The sequence below is a fragment of the Lepisma saccharinum genome, chromosome 11 (genome assembly GCF_977018435.1).
Source record: "Lepisma saccharinum chromosome 11, izLepSacc3.1, whole genome shotgun sequence".
NCBI classification, from domain to species: Eukaryota; Metazoa; Arthropoda; class Insecta; order Zygentoma; family Lepismatidae; genus Lepisma; species Lepisma saccharinum.
Genome location: NC_139239.1, coordinates 69,206,135 through 69,229,249, shown reverse-complemented (window position 1 = coordinate 69,229,249; position 23,115 = coordinate 69,206,135). Strand labels below are relative to the sequence as shown.

Sequence of the window (23,115 nt, the reverse complement as noted above, 5' to 3'; positions counted from 1 at the left end):
TGCCGTTATGCGCGAGCTTGCTCCAGAGATAATTGGGACAGGGTATATGTGCTTTTGTGTTCGATGCTGTGGTAACATTTGGTCATGTGAAGATAAGCTGTTAGTTTGGCAAGGAACATAGGTTTTTGGTTAGTTGGTTTAACGATTATTTTGTTGCTCGCTTGAAAAGAAAAAAGTAGCAGAAATGAAGTGCTTTTAAAAACCATTTCGTTTGTTTAACTTCTGTCACTTTTGGCTAATCGCGAAGATGAAGTTGAGTGATGATATGGTGAAATTGATGATGGAGCACTCACAAAGAACACCCCTGTCGGGATTCACACATAACGTTTTCCTCATTTCCGATTGACACAAGAACATTCGACACATCGCTAGCTCGGGAAGGATAACAGGTTAGACCACAAGCAGTACGTTCAGCCACGGAGCAGCAACGTAACGTTGAGAGGGAAGAAAGAAATTTCCATCCGTAACATTCCACCATAATTTATATTTTTTCCCCCGGGCCTGGGTGCGCGTTGGAACTTGCAGATCGAAGTCTATACATTCAAAGGAAACGTACGTATCTGTAGTCGAAATTCGGCGGAGGTAATAGATTGGCAAAGGTGACAGGCTGGGGAATAGAGAATCGCTTCCTGATACACGAATGCATTATCTCTGCTTTCATTTCAAAGCAGCATCCGCTGATTTCAGCGCCAGTATCTATTTTCAGCTCGCTCTCTCTCTTTTCTTTTCCTGGCGGAGAAAAACCTAAGCATAAAACAACAGCTGTCAGCAAGCGAAGCTGCAAACGCGGCGAGAGGAGACCAAGCGTTATTCAAACCTCTTAAGGGACCAAGACGTCCCGACAAGGGAAGCATCGGGGAACAACAGCCGTAAACCTGCTCTGCTGAGTCAACAAGCCGCGTTCTTGCCTCTCAGGAAAGCGTACGAAACGGGACGAAAAAACAAACTGGAAGAAGAGGTGGAAAAAAATAGAGAGAGAGAGAAAAAAAGAGGATCTCGCCATTTCAAAATTTATAAGGCTTTATACGTGGACGTGGTCCCCGCGGCAACAGAAATTGATTTCCTGGAAATTCTGCAAGGTTGGCAGGGCGCGGCTTATCGCGAAAAGGAGCTGTTCATTTTCCTGGAAATAAGGTTTTCCGCAGACGCCCTTTTCAGCCACCCCCCCTCAGCTTCTTCACCCCATTTCCCTCGTCCTCCCACATCCGTGTCAATTAGTTGCTCTTTATGTAGAACGAAAGGGGTGGTTGCGAAAGGAGGTTGGTGTTCAGTCCCCTGTTCCCCCTAACCAAACCACGAACGTCGCTACGTGAAACATGCCATTAACGCATTTAAAAATAAGCAGGATGAGAAAAAAATCACCCGACTAGGATGCAATTTCTCGCCTCCTGAGGAACAACCAACCATTCCTTAAGCTTGGGACCTCGTGGACGATACTTGGAATCTCAGTAGCGAGATGGAGTTGGCTTCGCAAACTTGAATGCTGATAATTGTAAAGGTTACCGCCCCCTGAGACGCCTACGAGTGGAAAATTCCATGTGTCCTTCCGAGGGTAGTCCGCCCATGTACCGTGCTGAACCACGGCTCCGCGCGGAATATTTTCCATGCTCGGCTATGGCGGGGCCGAGCATGACGCTTGCCGGAGCTAAACGAAGAGACGCGGAATTACACGAGAGGGCATTTGGAGGTGCGGGGCAATGGAAATTTTCCACCCTAGAAACCTGCAGACATGTGGCACGAAATTTCCACGCGTTTCACTGTAGTGGGAGTTATAGAATTTGATTTCAATAGAAGCAGATAACAGAAGTTATTTTGCTCCTCATTGACATCTGGATTTTGGCACGGTTCGTCAAGGACAAATGTTCGTCCCATGTAATGTGTCAAAACCCGTGAATAGCCGAAAGAAACTATTCTTAAGAAGCCTAATGCAACGACAAAACCTCTGAAGAATAACTGTCATACTAGTATACATTAACTGACACGTGATCTAATTTTTACCCTGTTCGCATGCCGACTGACCTCCAAGTGGAAGGTCAAAGAGACTGGAGTCGAAGTGGTCAATACTTCCAAGTGGAAGTCGCAAATCAATGCTAGCAAAATACTTGCCCCAGAGTCACAAATTACGTTGTGGACATCTGCAAACTCGAAGGCACATGTTTATTATGAGAAAGTCCTACAGGCGAGACAACCAGAAGGGTAAAACTTGCACGTACAACCTAACTTTATTTTCCATGTGTATTTCAAGTAATTCCATAGAATAGGATAGAATGGAATGGTCTTTATTTAAGCAGGCGTGTTTCGGCCTCATGTGTTAAGTTTAGTGCCGTTCGCCGGCTTAAACTGCTTGGTTGCGAGAGGTATTTATAAGTGAGGAGGAGGAATAAATAAGGCTCTTGCCCCTTGCGCATATTTATTTAGGATTCACGTAACAAGGGGGAAGTTCACGCCCGAGCCGGATAAAAAGGTAATTGTAGAAAGACCAGTTGTCATCACTGTACCTGTTGATGTTCCCGCTAGGGCGTCTATGCTGGGCACAGCCCAAACCTCCGCGCCGGCCCATTCTACGGTGCACACACTAAGGTTACTCGCTTCCGACTCTCTCGCCCACTAACTTCTCACTGTCCCGGCGACCTCTCGTCACCAGGGAGTTGGCAGTTGTTTGCTCATTTAGCAATTAATGCCGGCTCCCGACACATGGGCATTTCTTACAACCAACCCTTGCAACAGATACAATGAATTAATACCCGGGTGGAGGCACACAGTGGTTCGGATCCCATTTTAAACTGAAGTTTACAGTCCCGATTAACCTTACCGTGCATAAAGTGGACTTAAAACAACAACTCAATCAATCTATGAAACAATGAAATAATAGAAACAAAGGAGATAACATAATTATCATGATAATACAATAAAGATACAAGTACAGAGATTATGCAATGATAGAATAATACATTGAATTTAATAGTAGGCCTATGTATACAATGAAGTAAACATTATGCAGTAAGTCGTTAGTAGTGCATAGTGGGTGAGGAGGTGATTGTATGCATTATTATGATGTGTAAGTGCAGGTGCAATTATTAAGATTGGTGTAGTTGTTGGGACAATAGTAAGTTCTTTATTTGTTGTTTCTATCTTAAAATTATGATGACAAAAACAATTTAGTCAATGATGCAGGCAGTGTGTTCCATTCCCTAATCCCTGTATCAAAGAAGGACTTGTTTACAGGAGGAGGTTTTATGTTTGGGGACTTTTATGTTGTGTTTCCTGCGGATATCTTGTTCGACCAAGATCTTATTTTTAAATGCTCAACCGTGAACTGTTTGCTCAAGCTATTTTTCTTATTCGGAAAAATAGATTCCCCTATGTATGCGGGTGGAGGCTGAGCATCTTCAAATATAATAAAAATTATAAACGGAATCTGGCTGCCCTTGCTATAAAATGCATAACCATTGTTCACGTTCAACTAAGCTCTAAGTTGACGTTTCAGAGACTGTCGAAAGTTCCAAGTTCATTCCCCGAATGAACGCTTCCCATACATCTGCGAGGCTTGCAGGAAAGTTTTGCCCGAACCATATCCCGAGCGAAACGAAAGCGACGGCCAAAGTGAACAGAAAACCAGACAATTCTTCTTCCTCTTCGAGTTTCCTTTAGTCCAGGAACTTCGTGAATTTGCAAGTGGCGTCGGGGAAACTTCCGTTCGGGAATGTCCATTATTCATACGAGGAGTCCGCGGGTTTCGGTTTCGGAAGGGGGGCGCATTCGTCAGTGTCGAAGAATTAGGAGGAATTTCAGGTCTCCACGATGTAACACAGAGGCGGATTAAAGACCTTCTCTCGAAGGAGGAGAATGGCCTTTCTCTAGTTCTTTAGTTATCGGAGTTGATTTCAAGGATGCTAGCTCAGAATGGTGATAGAACTGTCTATCAATAGTTTTAGACTTGTTGACGTACAAGCACTACAACTATATAACCAACAGTCACCGAGCACTAGGGATGGACGATATCTGAAATTCGATATCGCGAAATATCATTAAGAAAATATCGTCACAGACGATACGGTGCAATATTTTTTCCGTATCGTGATATCGGCGATATATCCTTTCCACGATATATATCGCCAAATATCGTGACGATATATCGGCAAATATTGTGAGGATATATCACCAAATAATATGACGATATATCGCCAAAATGTCATGACGATATATCGCCGACATGATATATATCGTCAACATATCGTGACGATATATCGTCAAGTTGATATCGCTTGATATTTTTTTCAATATCGCGATATTCAACCAAGTGAACGTGGCGGTAGTGTCATGGTCTCGGGTTGTTTTCCCTGGTTAGGGCTCGGGCGATAAGTTTTGGTCAATTGCAACATGAACAGACATTTTAGACAACTGAATGCTGCCCACACTGTGACAACAGTTTGGAATTCCCCTTTTCTCTATCAGCACGATAATATCCCTGTCAATAAAGCAGGGTCCATTGCATCGTGGTTTGAGGACAATCAGGTGGATGTGCTTAGCTGGCCCGCTTAAAGCCCCGACTGGGATGGAACCCATTAGAACATCTTTGGGATGAACTGGAGCGTCGGTTGCATGCTAGACCCATTCCACAGAAAACCACTCTTGAACTATTCACGAGGCTGCAGGACGAATGGATAAAAAATCGACCAGCAATATACCAGAATTGATTGGAAAGTCTGCCCCGAAGAGTAAATGCTGTAATAATGGCGAAGTGAGGTCCGACAGCTTATTAGTTACCTGGATGGTGTCTTTGGGACTGGGTGTCTGGTGACTTTTGGCCACATAGTGTATTTATTCTTATGCTAATTTATGGTTTAGGGTTAGTTTTAGACATTTGAGAAGTGATCACTTCAATTTGGACGTCAAGAAGACGATCGCAAGTTAATTAACGATTCATGGTTTCATGACCAGTAAAGTTTAGATTGCGAAGGGCGCGGGTTGATCGCTAATTACTCTATATCAATTAAAGACTTATTGTTTCTTTTTCCTCCAAATCAAATACACTTTTCTTTCAAGGTATTATTTTGTTCTCATAGTTTACGTCGCTTTTCTAACTCTCTATTTTAACGGAGGCGATGAGAGAACAGTGTTTGGAATTCTACTTTTGACTCTTGCAAAGGAGAGTATGGAGGAACCAGGTTGATGCAGTTGCCATGATGACGGGGAATTTTTGCAAACATGTTCGGAGCCCAAGTTGCGGCTAAGCGTAACGGTCTCCGCCGCTTAGCCTCTCCATGAACTGCGAGCGAAGGGGTGCATTTGACAGGAGAAGTTGTCGTTTGCAACTGGGCAAAAATCACGCGTGTGACAAAACCACTTTTTGCACTTCGAGACTCCCACATCTGGAGATGAAAAGTTCTGGCTAGGTTCCCTCGTTGTGCAGGGTTTATCTGCAATTTATGGTGTAAAATTCCAAAGGAACACACTTTTTGGGTCCAAATAGGTTACCTGAAATTAGAACTCACGCCCAGGTATCCATGATATTCCTATGACAAGACACAGACATTTCCTACGCCGAATAAACAGAAGTGTGCACCATGAGAGTCGCGGGGAGGGGGAGGAGCAGGTTCGTTGACACCCCGCCCACCTGGAAATTGTAATCCTTCATTTAAAGTTACAAGAAAGCATAAGTTTTGTTATTTCCATTATATGTAATGTATGTATGTATATGTAATCTGCCATTTAAATCAAAATACTAAAGTTTTATTTTTCAAAATTATATTTGAGAGGTGAAGCAACAAAGTTCATGACTAAAATTTCTCCCCTAACTTTTAGAGGTTGTTCCCGAACCAAGTATGTAAAAGTTAATAACAAAATACAATAACTATGCATTTCAGTGTACGAACGGTATGAAATTAAAAATATAATGAAAAATAGTTGAGCTGAATAGTCAGCCATCTGGTGGATCGAGTAGAATACTCTCCCCAATGATTTAATAATGATAATAATAATAATAATAATCCATGACGCAACAGCCCTCGAAGGGCCTAGGCCGATCTCCCGACTGCCAGTCTACCTCCCACAGTCCTACCTAGAGGTGTGGAGATCTTCAACCGGTAATGGGGTGACGTGGGGTCAGAACGTCGAACCCTCAGTCGTTATAGGATATTTTCGGGACCGGATTACGCTTTTCTCACTCCTAGCTCTCCAATTTCCTCACGATGGTGGGTTGCCACCAGTCCTATACACAGGCCGAAAACCTATAGAGACTGAACCCAGGTGGACTCGAACCCATGCCGTCCACCAGCCGGAGTCCAATGATTTAATAATAGTACGATAATAAAATAAAATTTGGAACAAAAAAGTTTCTTTAGTTTATAACAGTGGCGTGCTCCAGGAAGGGGCGGGTTGTGGGTCATAAGCTCCCAAGTAAAAAAAGTCACAAGCAGAAAAGAATGGCAAAATGAGGGCTGACAACTAGAAAAAGGATACGTTAACCCCCTCCTCACGAAAATCCTGGGCACGTCTGGTTTATAATAGTTATTACTGTGTAATAACAATCAAAACGATGATAATAATTATTGTAGTTGTATCAACGATTCAAGTTTTATCAATGGACTGACTCCCTACCTCCTACAAAAACTTCTCACGGCGCCCATGGTGTACATGCACCCATAGAGAACTTCAAACACAATGTCTGCAGCCATGAACCGCATTGTAAAGGGGGAATACGCTCCTGCGCTCACACTACATCGAGATCTGATCTGGATTACATTCCAGGAATGCAATTAGGAAATAGAATGTGAGCTTGTAAGAGTAGGACAATTTCGATCACGCCATCTTGGGTTATATTAGAGTCCCACGTGATAGGCTGCACGAAGGCGGAGAGGACGCGTCGCATGCCGATGTACGCTGACGTGACCGCGCGACCGTTCAAACAGATAGCAGAGCCTTGCCGTTGGTCCTTGCTTTTCCTGGAAGGAGCTTCCTCCCCCTCGGCTGTGGGAGCAGTAACGTCCCAGAAACAGCGGGATGGCCCATCCGAACCCTCGACACCTCTCCGGAGAATATCAACGTGGAACATCACGCGAGATCATATCGTTATCGAGGGGCAAGAATCGATGCTGCAGTTCTGTTTCAGAATTGACTCAATCCGTTTTGAAGATTGGATAAAGTTCTTGGGATCCTGGTTGGACTCGCGATTTAATTGTCGTTGAAACATGATTTTGAAGACCCAAGTTGACAAAATCGACAATTGAAAGGTGTTAACAACGTTTTAATTGGAAATCTTGACAGGTCTGAAATTACACTGGTACAGTTCAAAGAAAAAAAAAATGACAACGATTTCAGATTTTACAGAAAGATGGCAATGCGTACGGCAAGAAAAGGAAATAAATAAATCTCACATATACATGTTTCCAAAGGAAGTCTTGATCCGAAACTAAAAAGAAATGTGATATTTACTCTGTATTATAAATGGAATCTGAGACACGAAGAAAACTGTATAATCTTATGATGCAAAATATTTTCATTTCCGCAAATATTTCACAGTTTTTTTAAAAAACCTGTGTAATCTAAAATGTGTTCGACACATGTGTTTTAGTTTATGGTTGGCGTATGAATATAATTGACCATATTACTGCTGTAGAAATATACATTTTTGTTGTATCATCGCGATTAAATAAATACCGACAAGAATGTCCCACCGCTGCTGCTTTCCATCTATTTATCACAACTGTTTATACTTTCAGCGTAGTTTTCTCTTCACCACAAAATATAAATAAATAGCATTGTTCTTCTATCCCCCTTCCCGCGCCGTACCACATGCTCTGATTTATCGATAGTTTGTCTTGAAAGGCTTTGTTGAGAACTGTTTCCAAATAAGAATTCTTGAACTTCTCTTCGAATGCGAGAAGAAAGATGACGTGTACTCTTACGTCACTTCCGCCAATCGTACAATTCAATATGTTGTTCAAGCTTCATCTGATCGTGTACGGGTGGGAATTAACGTAGAGTACATACCGCTCGTTCCGTTCCCTTTGACGTCTAAAATTAAGCGATCGCCGGTGCAAAATACTTCTAAAAACTAACGATGAACTTTGTATGCGGCATCAAAACGTATGTAGCACTTCTAAGTCGATTTCGTGCAATGAATCCGAAAGCCAACTACATGTCTGCGTCAGTTGTGTAAATTCTACCTCTGTACTAGCATGCATGTACACACACCCCCTCTTTCCCCCCGCCATCCTCGTCCTCTGGGGTCTGAAAAATTCAAATGCAGCCGTCATGCAGAAAACATGCCTCTTAGAGTGCGCGGTTATTGCGCTCATGAATTTCAAACCCTCCTTGCACGTCACAATGCTGGAAAAACCGGCATTCGCGAAAACAACTGCTGGTTCCATGCCAGACTGCGGCCGGCAACGATCCGCTCGCTGGTTTGTCTGAGCGATAAAACGCTCCCGACAGATCGCATCCTATGGACCATCAATGGCACCGGCGCTTCTGCACTTTGCGCATCGAATCGCCCGCTATTGCCGCACTAATGGTAATCGTTCCTGGGCAACAGGGCCGGCTGCGGCGACGTTATTATCATGTTTCGTGCCTTTCCCAGGGTATCAGAACTGAATTTGAGGTTTTTCGTGACCATTGAAACCTAACATCGGCCACTTCGAAAACCAATGTCCCATACTTCACTGTACCCGACCAAGAATCTGATCCCTTGTAACGATTCATATCGGATTTCCTGCATCGTCCATGGAAATATTTTAAATACCTTTTGGAAGCCACGTTGCCCAGTACACAAAATTCCAAAATTTCAAGTCAGAATAAAGTCTTATCCAGAACAACCATTTCGGGAGAGAAAAGTAAGCCAGAGGTCCCAAGTTAGAATCTTGGTCAAGGCTTGGATGTAAGATTGTGCGTGACCTGGCATCCATTTCATGACTTCCTCTTCCATCCTTCCTCAGCGTCTACCCAAGGGGTAGAACAGATCATTAAATTAATCCAAATAGAAGAAAAAGAAGCAGGGGACGATTGATTGATTGATTTACTTTACTTCGCATTTCTACCTCTTTTTGGCTAATCGCAAAAATGAGGACGGATAGTGAAACGATGAAAAGCATGAAGGGATAATCACTAACATATATGGATGACACAATACGAGCTCCATAGATGATTATAATGGCTATAAGTCCATACGCCAGAGCTTCGCATAAGAAAGGACTGACGACATGTTAATCTGAGATTTGGTACTAACAGCAATCATATAAAAGACGAAAGAATGAAATAAAAAAAATCCCACAAAAGAGAACCCGAATATGTTTATAGATCTTCTGCACGAGGTTACAAGATGCAACAAGTAAGTACAATTAAGAAATAAAGAAACAAAAGCGAGAACCACAAGGCACAAAAATCTGGAGGAAATGTAGACGCAGTCATACATAAGTCCTATCACGGCACCACCGCACGCAGAGGAGAAGCTTGTATGAATACTATAATATGTACCATTAAAGAGTATTAACAATTTCGTTCACACTGAAAAGGAAAATGTAAGGAAATACCTAAAGAATATAGCTTGACGCCAACTGAGACGCCGGAAGCGCGGCAGGAAGAGTTTCGCTTCCGGCGTCTCAGTGACCGATAATCATTAAGATAACTTCTAGCCGGAAATTCCGTGCTTCTGTTCAGCTCTATTCCCTGTAGTGGGCGTTATACCATTTGATTTCAATAGAAGCAGACGACAGAAGTTCTGTTGCCGAATATTTCCGTGTTTCGCTGCGTCTCAGCGGGCATCAACTATAGACCAAGCCGTTCCGGTCCATTTCGGTCCATTTTGAGTCCTAATCCTTACCCTTCGCAATGGGCATCCTTGTGCGATATGCAACATGATAATGCGATATGTGTTTCCGGTTGTCTGACTGTAAGGGGTATAATGGCGGATTCAAATTCCACCTTCACCCTCCGTTATATCCCGACTCCAACATATTTCTGGCCGTGATAGCAGTGGAATGAAGAGGCAATCACGAAACAAAAATAATTACAAAACGTGACGGCACGACAAATCGCTACCACCACCATTTTTACTACTCCACTCCACAACTTATTATCCCCCAAGGATGGTACTTACGAAACTTTTTCGCTGTCATCATCATCGGCATCATCTTCCGTATCGTAAAAGATATCGTCGTCTTCATCTTCATCATCGTCAATTTTGGTCTCCTCCTCCGGCTTCAACTTGGATTTGGGGATGATGATGTCCCTGGAAAGATGGAGGAAGTATGTGAAGCTTACAGCATCAGGAAACCAACGTCCAACCAAACCAACCAATGTAACAGGATAATAATGACATTACAATCCTGCCTCGTTATCCTTAGTCTTGGCATGGATTATACTACATATACATAACAGTTGGGCTGAAAAGTTCGTAGGCTGACTCATAGATGGCGTTACTAGAATTAAATCCATGTGATTTTTACTTAGTACGAACCTTCAAAAGATACGTGTATAAATTTCACAGCTGCCGGATAATTAGTTCGTGAGATATAGCATTGTGAGTGAAGCAGCTTTTGTTATTGTGAAAAAATGGATAAAAAAAGAAATTCGTGTGTTAATAAAGCATTGCTTTTTGGCGAAAAAAAATAGTGTTGAAGCCAAGGCTTGGCTTGATAAACATTATTCGGACTCTGCACCAGGAAAATCAACCGTTGAGAAGTGGTTTGCTAAATTTAAACGAGGCGAAATGAGCATCGAAGACGATGCACGCAGTGGACGCCCCAAAGAGGCTGTTACCGACGAAAACATCAAAAAAGTCCACAAAATAATTTTAAATGATCGTAAAGTGAAGTTGATCGAGATAGCTGAGACTTTAAAAATATCAAAGGAACGTGTTGGACATATTGTGCATGAATATTTGAACATGCGAAAGCTGTGTGCAAAATGGGTGCCGCGCGTGCTCACAATCGACAATGCACCATGTCACAAATCAATGAAAACGATGGCAAAATTATATGAGTTAGACTACGAATTGCTTCCCTATCCACCATATTCTCCAGATCTGGCCCCCAGTGACTTTTTCCTGTTTGCAGACCTTAAAAGAATGCTCGCTGGAAAGAAATTTAGCACTGATGAAGAGGTAATCGCCGAAACTGAGGCCTGCCTATTTTGAGGCTGAAGAGAAATCGTACTATAAAAATGGCATCGAAAAATTGTATGACCGCTATAATCGTTATATCGCCCTCGAAGGCAACTATATTGAATAATAAAATCGAATTTTGTCAAAAAAATATTTTTTACTATGTTAGCCTACGAACTTTTCAGCCCAACTGTTATATACTTCTAAGAATATGAGTATTAAGATTTGGGTTATATCTCGCTAGGAAGCCTATATATGATGTTGAGAAAATTCCCACAAGTACTTTGTACTTTCGCTACACCTTCTCCATGCTCCTGAGAGTCACTTATTCAGACATTTTTGTGACCTTTCTAATCATTAATTCTCCCTTTACATCATGCATCATTAAAGAGTTTATTGAACCTATCGGCAAACAACCGGCATGATTAACAATAAACAGGGTCTAAAATAGATGAGCAACACAACCAAAATATATCTATTTTCTGTAAGTAGAGCGGGGGGAGGGTGAAAGGGTTGCCATCGCATTTTCTTGCCTGTCGTCTACCCTCCGGCGACGTAATCAATGACTTGAACTATTCACCTAATGAAGGTTTTCTTCTAATCGGTAATTCCCTTTCTACTTTTCTAGTTTCTGTTTGTAGGAGGATAAAAATACGATATGTTTGGTTGAAAATATATTTTAACGCTGGAAGGAAAACTTTTGAGAACTACCGGACTTTCATAATTTATCATTCTTACTGCGCCCCCAAAGCTAATGCGCACCCCCGCCGCACCGAGGGAGGGGGGGGTATTTACAAGTTACTGGTACAGGCATATTTAAGCCATGGTGTCTGACTTGTATGCAAGAAACTCGGCAGATATGTACAAATCTCCACAGAATATACCCATAGGGTATCCTCAATATTCAGATCAAATCCACGATATATATAGGACGTCCATTAGATATCTACTTCTGGATATACACTGATGTCCATGGGATACCTCATACCTCCAAGATCGACAGTGTTCTCAGCTTTTTCCTCTCCATCGTTCGATATAGAGTGCTTGCCCTGAGACACCTGCCTAAGAGAGATCTGCTTGTAAATCTGCATATTAGTACTCCAGAAACTCGTAGATACATTGCAGATATGAAATTGCTATATAAGGTCATAAATGGAAACTTAAGATGCAGCATCCCACTCCACGAACTCTCACTCAGAGTGCCTAGACATAAAACACGGAGCAAGGAAACTTTCGACACTGCAATTCCCAGGCTCTCACTCATACAACGTTCACTATACCATAGGCTACCGAATCAGTTCAATATAATCTCAAACCATATACATATATTCCGTTCATATTCATTGTTTATCAGCAACATAGAAAATATTGTACATAAGTAATGCTTTTGTGAAACTGATCTATTTACCTTGGTACTTTTTTGGCTTGTTTTATTTTTGTTTATTTTATGTTATTCTTTCTTTTGTGTTTTTAATCTTAGTCTATTGTTTTACTGTTGTTTCTTTCTGGTTTGAAATGGCTTCTGCTGTACTGGAAATTTCAATAAATAAATAAAAATATAATTAATAAATAAATATCCAGTTCTGGACATACACTGGATGTCCATGGGGTATACAATCCTCCATATCCATTTATCCGCAGATATCCGCTAATTACCTTCTACTTACATATCTTTATACATTTGTCATAAAAGTATTATTCAAATATTTATAAAACTCATACATTAAAAAAGAAAAAAAAAAGAAAATAGCGAACCGACGCAATCACGGACCACGGCTCTGGTATTCTGCACTTGTCTAAACTTTGTTCTAAAATTTATCAATTAGTTCTAAACACCAAAAATAAAACTGTCTGTGTCTGGATCAACTAGTACTAATTTATAACAACCCTTTGAAATTTACCTCTCAATTGATTTTTCTTACTTTCACAGTTTTCTAGGTCTGCTTCCGTTCTGCAACGTACAAAGAATATTATTCATGAAGTTTCGAAACTGTGGTTGATTTCGTTCTGCTGCTTCTCCATTCTCCAAGCACCGCAGTGCATGACCTTTTACCTTAAGCGCCTGGCCTTGCGGTTGTCGATAAGGCAACGAGTTTATCCAACAGAATCAACGTCACGTGGCTTAGGGGAACCTTTAAAAAGGGTTAAAAACGCCCCCTTCCCTGGATATCTTTCTCCCAGGGGGCAAGGAAATCACTTTCAACGTCGTCTTGTTACTGTGGCGAACAATAAAAACCTGCTTATGGCTTGTGGCGCCTTTTCAACTGCAGAGCCCATCAGCTTGGAACGAAATTGCGGCTGTACGTATAAACCAGTGTTGCTAGCTTGAGGGAATTTCCCTCTTTGGAGGGAAATTTCAAAGGGAAGTGGGATTTATAAAATTATGTTGTTCGAACAGATACACCCATATCAAAGATATATGCTTTGCATTCATCTCACTCTTTAAGAAATTATTCAACAATGAAAAAAAATTATTCCAGCCTTCCCTTATACGTCTTGCTGTGGTCTCAATGGGAGAGGGGTCACAGTAACGCTCGTATGCTCCAGGCTCTATCAAGTGGCGCAAGCACAAGGTGGCGGGAGGGCAATGCGTCCAATTATGACGAAAATCAATTATACGAGGTGCATGGGGGGGGGGGGGTACATAGAAGTAAGACAAGCAAAATCTAAGAGTAGCCTGTCGAACGGGGATATTCAACCTGGAATTAATTTTAGGGAAAACTGACACCGAATGTTCACCACGGTCTTAAAGTCTTATGACCGTCACTTGTGTAAAAATGTACAAAAAAATATTTACGAAATTACTATTGTGATTACGAAGGAACCACGCAAAAGCGAAGTGTTTGATTTTTACAAAAGTAAATTTAAAGGATAAAAAAAAGGTATAATTCCCCGTGCATATAGCACCGTGCCACGATGGCACATTGAGGGGACGAGGAGATAGGGCCCCCACACATTCTCGATCTCGGCAATTTCGGAGGTCGTGTGATGAGCACCACACTCCTGGCGCCTTTATTCCCCACGTACCCATTGATTTCAGGCTATGTGTGCAAAAGTACATCCATGAATATTGGATTGGAAAGTAACATGGTGATTGTTACTTGAAGAAGAGACACTTCACTGCAAGCTATTGAATATTTTGGTAAAAATTAGAAATTTTCTCCACGAGCGAGAAAATTTTTAGACATTTTTTTTTTCACAAGCCCTGAAAGAGGGAAATTTTCTTTAAAGGGATTTTTTTAATATGGTAGAGGGAAATATTCGCCAGAGTAGAGGGAAATGTATCTAAATAAGGGGAATTTTCTTGTGTTCTGAGGGAATTCGAGTTGAACTTAATCCACAACCATTTGTACAAGCAGACGTGTTGTTGCGATTCGTTCTTCTCGCATAAACCGTCCGCAAGAGTGTGTTCGCGGCCCGGTCCAAATATGGGCTTGGCATTCTCCGTCCATCGGAAGTTTCCATCGCTTTGTTTTTCGGGTCGATATCTTCCTCATCTCCCGACATTATGCTTCGGCCTGTTAGGAGCTGCGATCTCATTTCCAGAGGCGTCCGTGGCGACCCCCACCCCCAAAACCCTCACCTTATCAGCAGTCAGCAGCAGGACCACGAAATCCAATTCACACAAAGACCGTATCTTCATTGCGTTTCGTTTCCGAATCTCTTTATTGTCTTAATTTCACTGTGCGAGTGCTTTCGGCTGATACCACTCGACGGAACCGCAGCAAATGAAGTTTCCCCAGTGTACGGTCGACGAAACAAGCACGCCAGATGGTGCTGTTTTCGCAATCACGTTTACGCCGAATTATCACGTGATCGTGATGGAAATTCATTTCATTTTTATAAGCGCAGTGAGTTGAAATAGAGATTTCTCGTAAAACGAGAGAGAATAAGTTCCAGATAGGTTTGCAAAAAATGAAGGTGTCAATTTCACCAGATCCTTAACTCAATTTTAGCAAGTAGTGTAAAGATAGGCTATATAAGTTCCTTGGACTAAATTTGGAGACGTTCTCTACGTTCATGGCGTCAACGAGTTATTTTAAAGTATCATTAATTTTAAAAAGTCTTACATTTTTTTTAAAAAAAATTATCAGAAATTCAAAAATGTTAAAACTTAACAAACAGAACAGTTCTGTATCAAGAACAATAATTGATCAATAACACAATGTTACCAATATTGATTTATCAACATTTCACATGTTTATTATTGTCTATTGTTAAACCTTTAACGTTGAATAGTACAAATCTTATCATAAATATATCCTGAATGTGCTTTCCAGCGAAGCACTGTAATTTTACAGTGAAGCAGTAACAAGCAACTGTAGCACGGTACAACACAGCAGAACAATAATTTCATTTCAGACAAAATGAATTGGATGAGACATAAATAAAAACAAGTTTTTTGTAAATAAGCCAGCATGTTTTAGTGTTACACTAACTTGCAAACATAGATGTTCCTTTCCAAAGAACAATATGTCCTTACATATTAAGAATTCAGTCATTCGTAGCAATAATGTAGCCGTGTAAGATGTATGCGTGTTGAAGAAACACGGAGCTTTGAGTTGTCGTTACGGAAGGTTCCAGGTGTCATGGACTTGGAAAGGGTGTTCTTTTGTGAGTGTAACTTCATGAATTGCATCTAATCATCATGCGATCTTTACCAAAAGTGGAAGAAGAATGACATAACATTAGAAAAATACAAATTTCAGAATTTTGGCTGTTCTGATCGGATCGTTATGGTGTAAGGGTAACCCAAGATGGGAAAACTCCGGCAAACTTGAGATATAAAGTGGTTAGGCATTTCTTTAAGTCGAAAAAGTTAAATTAAACTGTTTTCTTCTTAGTGATGATATATACACTTGGCACTGAATAAAGGTAACGACGATGTGCCGAAGAACGTCGCGCATTTTGGCAACGCAGGGGCAGGACTACATATTAACGGCTGATTGCATCTATGACACAGCTCGAGAGAAAGTCGACCGGATGCTTCTCTGAGAAGCGCTGTTGTCATTTTTAACTGCAGTGTTTAGACACCCAACACGAACTGCGAAGACGTGACACACTCTAGGTCTCCACATTGTACATAAAAAATATAGCACAACACAATAACACAACCTGGCAAAGATTACCGCAACCTCACATTACGAAATCTCTAAAGAAACTGAATTGGCGACATCTTATTTACTCCACGTGGACTTGACAAGTACTGTCAGTTCCTACAACGGACGCTATTGGTAGGAAAGGTTGGACGGGAGGATATACTGGGCTCCACGTGGACTTGACATATGGTTGTCAGAGGGAAACTGATCTTTCAGATAAAGTTGTGTTCCAATGAGGACTGGGACTATACCTGGGACTTCTATGTTGGTTTCGTAAGTACGGTGCTCGGTGGGGTTAAATCTTGTGAAACCCTTTGGAGATCAAGGTGGGTTAAGACACCGTGAATGGTTTGGGGGGAGGGTAAGCTTACCGTCTCGCAGAAACTGTACAGGCGGAACGTGTCGCTTCGCGTATCTATTCATGGGCGCCCGGGGGGAAGTGTTCGCACGGTGACAGCGCCTTCGAGAAGTGACATGACGATGACGAACGACGAGGGAAACTCCCCCTGCCCCACGCCCCTTCTGTCAGCATCGTTCTGAAACGTAGCTTCCTCCTTTTTTCTCCTGGCAGACGCTAACAAAGAGGAACTTCTCATCGCGATCCATAAAAAAAGGCTTTCGTACGTGCAAAATTCAAGGAACAAGATGGATTATCACCGTGGACGACGAAGAAGTCCACAAATCGCGTTTTCCTTGTCCCCGGCGGCATCGCAACGTCATTTTCTTTTGAGGGCGAAGAAAACAGACTGAAACCGCAATCATTGTTCTCACTTTTACCCCCCTTGAGTGACGCCGATGAGGTTCTGGCTTTGAGATTGGGCGAGCGATTTCTTCCACTAGGCCTGGCTTTTCACGGTTGAACGACTGCCTCTTTTAAAGGCCCGAATCCAATGATGGTGACCGTACACTGTTAGAACCGACAGTAAAATTTACAATATTCCACCATTAAAATTTAAGTCCTGTTAATTTGCAAAAACGGAAAGCAACTTCTCTTATTTAAATTTGAATATTTTATCATACATAAGTGACCAGATTTTCAAAATATTTTTCATATTTTCCTGAAGGAAAAACGGGACGACAAAATATACACATTTTAATACTGCTTCGTCATAAATAATTATGTTGGAAAACTAATTAAATAAATAAATACCGTTCCTTAGAATTAGAAATCATTCATTGCCGATGGATGGAACTTTTTAAGTACATCCTTCTTTTCAAATAACATTTTGCGAAAGTTTGCACACGCGTGATTAAAGTTCACCATAGCTTTCAAAGTTTATACTAAAAAGCGTTTCTCACTTGTTCACAAACCATTCATGTACGAAAACACTTCAGTGGGGTCATTAGTTCCAGGTAAACAGAGAGGAAACTCCTCAATATTTTCAGAAAATTGGAAAATGGCACATTGTTGACACTGAAATGTGAAAGAATTTCTACCAAAAAAATGCCCCAGTTCATAGTGTATTATTGCAGTAATACTATCCCGAGAAGGCCTTGTCACAAAAAAGGAACATTTTGGCGTCACGTATTAAGTTTTAAAAAATCGGGACAGAGGCTCAAAAAATGGGACTGTTCTGGTTACCTTAGTCATACATAAAGAAAAATAATGATTATACATTTCAGTTGAGTGCACCATAATTTTTTTTCAGAACCGGGTCTTGAAAATTACATTCTTAGGTTAATCTTAATACATCAAAAACTGTCGTGGTCATATTTAACGATCGTCGAATGGCATTTGGGCAGTAATCTCTCTACAGTGTGGGACGCACAGTTATAGCCATGTGGGTGCGTATTGGATATCGTTTAGGAACGGAGAACACGTTCACAAAAATATACTTTATACATACGTTTATATACATATGTATATTTAAGGTACAGTCACCAGCAATAATGTGAAACTTAGATCCTGAAACACTCACTTCCCTGCAATGCGAAGTGTGTTGCCTAACTACGGCGATAAGTAGCTTTTAATAGCAAACTTTCAATGGCAAATTCTGCCACCTCTGTAGAGTTAAGACTACATTTATTTAAGTTTGTCCAGACCTGTAGAGTCACTCGGGGGAATATGCCCATCGGGGTTAAATGCCCACCCCCTCGTATCTCGCGCAACGTTAATGTTATGACAATTCTGTGACTCTTGTTTGAAAGCGCCCTCCGTGGCGAGACGAGGCAGTCGGTTTGGAGCTTGTCAGAAGAATCTGAAGCCGTCCAGGGTTAATTTCATGAGGTATGAAGACAATTTTTGAGGTAATGATTTTTTGGACGTTGCTGTATTAACAGTGTGCAATAATATTCCCAAGAGAGAAAGAAACAACTATATTTGGTGTAAAGATCAAGAGTCAGGAAAACATATCTGCAGAGTGAAACTGTCGCATGGTGCTCAGAGTTGCCAACCCAGTGATTCAATTTTCTGCTTGTAGCTGTGGGGTGATATGCCCACAGAAGTTAAGTACAATATGCGCATGGGCATTATGAGAAGAAAGGACCACAATGTGACTGGATCCAGTGTATTCGTTGTAGTATGCGGATGCATGAAATATGTATCAAATTCACGTCCATGTGTCCAAAGTGCAATTCAATTTCTCACAAATGTAAACAGTAAAAGAGGCTATGGTAAATTCAAAATAAATGTTAGAAACGCAAATGATGTTCTGTTTACGAAACAAACGTTAATAATCTTCCAGTTAATGGTGTATAAATATGCCATGTCAAGTATTACAACAATTGTTTCTTGTATTGGGAATTTTACCCGTAATGGGTGGGCATTTTACCCTGAACACGGGGTGATTTGCCCAAATTGACGTTCATCTATTTATTTTTCTATGGTTCTTTTGCTATAAGACTTACTGTAATAATACATATAGGTAACAATAACAAAACATGTAGCTTTCATTTGACATCCTTTTCATTGCGACACTCCTTCATTTAGCGTAGATATAAACCGCCAAAAAAAAAGTTGGGTATATTCCCCTGAGTGACTCTATACAGGGTGTTTCTAAAGGTTGTTTACAACGCTTGGGAGGTGATTCCTCACACGAAAACAAGCAAAAAGTCTAAGTTCCATTTTTACGACTGAGGCTTCGTTTCCGAGATAGGAGCCTCGCAAAAGGTGACAAAGTGAACGTCACACCTAACTGGGACGAATACTATCACAGATAGAGAGGCGGTTCCAAGGGAATCATAAAGGAATCGTATGTGCTCAGTCCGGAAGTCACTATGAAAAGTTCACTGCACGCATGCGCAATGCAGTCCTCAAAGGAATTGGGGATTTCCAGCAAGAACAATGCATGGAAAAGGTATGTAACGCAGCAAGAAGGACCGTGACAATGAGAAATGCGTTAAAGACAACACATCCCGACCTCAAACATCAAAACATGAGCACCGAACACAAAATCCGAAAAGTTGAGCACGGTTGCATACCCCAGTTACACGCGAGGAATGAACGAATCATGTCATGTGGCATACGAGAGAGACATTACTCCACCAGGAGGAGGGAAAGAAAAACACAATATCAGATGATTGCGACAACGTGTATTTTTACACGCGACAACTACGTAATATCCCCCCCCCCCACACACACACAACAAACAACAAATGCTACAATATCTTACGCACAGACAGTCCGTGTCACTGTACACCAACTGAAGATGTCACTTTCACCACACAAAGAGGGGGGGGGGCAATACCAAGAGTGTTCTCACTGGTATTTGCCGAGGGCAATAATCACAGACGGTTTTCAAAATGTCTGCAGTTTACTTCTACGCAGATATGACAGCGACGAATCAAGGATTGTCGAGTACGAGCAAACAAGCCAGGTGTATCTGCTACCGTCGCGGCGGCGACGTTGATGCGAGCAACGAGGTCCTCAGCTGATGTGACAGGTGTGTCCTATACGAGGGTTTTTATTTCTCCCCACAAGAAAAAATCGAGAGGGTTAGGATCTGGCGACCTCGGTGGCCAAGGCACAGGCTCATCCCTACCAATGAACCTATTGCGAAACACGTCATGCAGGAAATGTCGTACATTACAATCGAAATGAGCTGGTGCACCATCGTGTTGGTACCACATTTCTTGCCGCAGTGCCAAAGGTACGGTCTCCAACAGTTCAGGCAGAACCTCACTAAGAAATGCATGATACGTGAGACCATTCAGGCGAACAGGGAGAATGTATGGTCCAATTAAATGATCATGTACTATCCCGCACCACACTTTCACTGAAAACCTGTGCTGGTGATGGGCCACAAAAAGTGCATGTGGGTTGTCAAAGTCCCAGACATGACTGTTTCTACTATTGAAGACATCCATCCTGGTGAAAATGGCTTCATCTGTCCACAATACGTTTGCCCCGAAGTGAGGGTTTGTGTCCAGCTGATGCAACAACCATTGGCAAAACTCCATACGAGGGCGAAAGTCACGAGGTAACAGTTCTTGTACTTTCTGCAGTTTAAAAGGGTGCATTCCTTCCTCTGACAACACTCGCCAAACATACACATGAGACGTGTTTCGTGCCCGAGCGAGCACTCGCGTACTGGTGCCAGGATGTTCTGCGACCGCTGTTAACACATCTTCTGCAAACTGATGTGTAAGTACACTTTGGGGTCTTCCAACTTCTTGCCGCGGTGGTAACACTGACCCTGTTTCACGCAGTCGACTGCCCACTACCTGAAAGAAGGTGTGAGACGGTAAACGTCTATGTGGAAAGCGTTCTCCATCAAGACGCCTTGCCTCACGGCTATTACCACGTGCCTCCCCATACATGAGATACATGTCTGCTAGCTGCTGGGTCGTATACGCAGCCATCTGTGTAATAGGGAGCTGGAACTGCAAAGTATTGTTTTTGTTTAACACTGGCACACTACACAAATTGGCCGTATCACCGTACGAACACCACAGACCAATTGTGAACCAACCCTTCGAGCTCCTCTCGCGGGAACAGCAGTCATGAAGGTCAAACGTAGACTACGAGAGCCAGACTTGCCTGTGCAGCGCTTCCAAAACTGGTCTCTTTTATGTCACAATGATCGCATGCGAACACTTTTGGTATTGCTCCCACCCCCTTTGTGTGGTGAAAGTGACATCTTCAGTTGGTGTACAGTGTCTGTGCGTAAGACATTGTACCATTTGTTGTTTGTTGTGCGTGTGGGGAGGGGTTATTACGTAGTTGTCGCGTGTAAAAATACACGTTGTCGCAATCATCTGATATTGTGTTTTTCTTTCCCTCCTCCTGGTGGAGTAATGTGTCTCTCGTATGCCACATGACATGATTCGTTCATTCCTCGCGTGTAACTGGGGTATGCAACCGTGCTCAACTTTTCGGATTTTGTGTTCGGTGCTCATGTTTTGATGTTTGAGGTCGGGATGTGTTGTCTTTAACGCATTTCTCATTGTCACGGTCCTTCTTGCTGCGTTACATACCTTTTCCATGCATTGTTCTTGCTGGAAATCCCCAATTCCTTTGAGGACTGCATTGCGCATGCGTGCAGTGAACTTTTCATAGTGACTTCCGGACTGAGCACATACGATTCCTTTATGATTCCCTTGGAACCGCCTCTCTATCTGTTATATTATTCGTCCCAGTCAGGTGTGACGTTCACTTTGCCACCTTTTGCGAGGCTCCTATCTCGGAAACGAAGCCTCAGTCGTAAAAATGGAACTTAGACTTTTTGCTTGTTTTCGTGTGAGGAATCACCTCCCAAGCGTTGTAAACGACCTTTAGAAACACCCTGTATATACACACATGTGCTTTAATAACAAGTTCCCAGTTTCGACAGGTGTTATTGCTGTCTGGTGCCGTATCAACAGCTCCAACGCGTTTGCCAAAGACAGGAGCTTGAAACGTGTGGGCGTTAATTATGTGTTTAACGGCTGATTTGTTTTGTCTGCTTGCCGTTAACAACCCGTGCACCGAAACATTTCATGCAGCCCAGCCTCTAACGGCTCGTGAAGCGTTTAGGTGAAGTTCGCCTCCCTTCCTCCAAACAGCAGTCACTGATACGATGGTGCGAATAATTGGCGCAGTTGAATGTTCGTCAACAAAAGGCACGTGCGGCGCTACCAATTTTCCCCAAATGCCCACTCCGTCCTATCCCGGCCAATGCCATTAGGGGGTTCATTCGCGCACCCTGGGTGCATCGGTTCGTCGCGTTGGTGCAGGGCGGGTGACGTGAATCCAGCAACATGCATCGTGGAACGCGCCCTCGGGTATTGATTGATCTCGCTTTCACTGGACGGATGTCCACCGTCATACACGACAAATGGGGTTAAGATTAGGGGACAGGTAATCGAATACCGAATCCTCTAGTTCCCTATCCAAATTCGACAAATTACCTATCTAGCAGGCATGGGACCGAGATGTCCTAAAAACCAAGATAACAACGAGACTTTGTGTCGGACACACTCGGTCTCGTTCAAGACTTTGGTATGACATTGCCAAATTTAACTAAACCAAATCTGCTCTATTCTGCACAGCGAATTTCCTGCTGCAAGAAAATTTCCGGTACTCCATCAATTTGTTCTATTGTTGTTAAGGCCGAATCACAAGGAACTGGATATCCAGTTAGTTGTCGCTGAACTGGCTGCCTGCTTGATTGGTTTTGAGGAATAGGGCATGTTTTAATTGCTACTGGCTTTTCTCGACTGGATTCTGTGGAACAGCCAATCAGAGCAAAGTTTGGCCATGTGAAGATAATCTCAGAGTTTGAAAGAAGAGTTTTTTTTTGTCTGTGGTTTCCGAGTGTTTATTTATTTTTATTTTATTTATTTATTTATTATCCTGCGCACAACAGGCATCTGCACTTTTACAGTGCACAGTAAATGTCTTACATAGGATTTATACACATCAAAATAATATTTATACACATTTCAGATATAAAAAAAAAATACATATAGGGGTTATATATATCGTCCTTAAACATT

General features: G+C 42.1%; 1 protein-coding gene across 1 annotated transcript in view; it reads right to left on the bottom strand.

The window, feature by feature from the left end:
• The window catches only part of Cow (Proteoglycan Cow), a 499,652-nt gene that overhangs the window by 175,945 nt on the left and 300,592 nt on the right, over positions 1-23,115 (bottom strand). Inside the window, exon 4 of the mRNA XM_083131362.1 lies at positions 10,097-10,228. Coding sequence (XP_082987488.1) covers positions 10,097-10,228 — 132 coding nt within the window. The remainder of the gene's footprint in view (positions 1-10,096; positions 10,229-23,115) is intronic.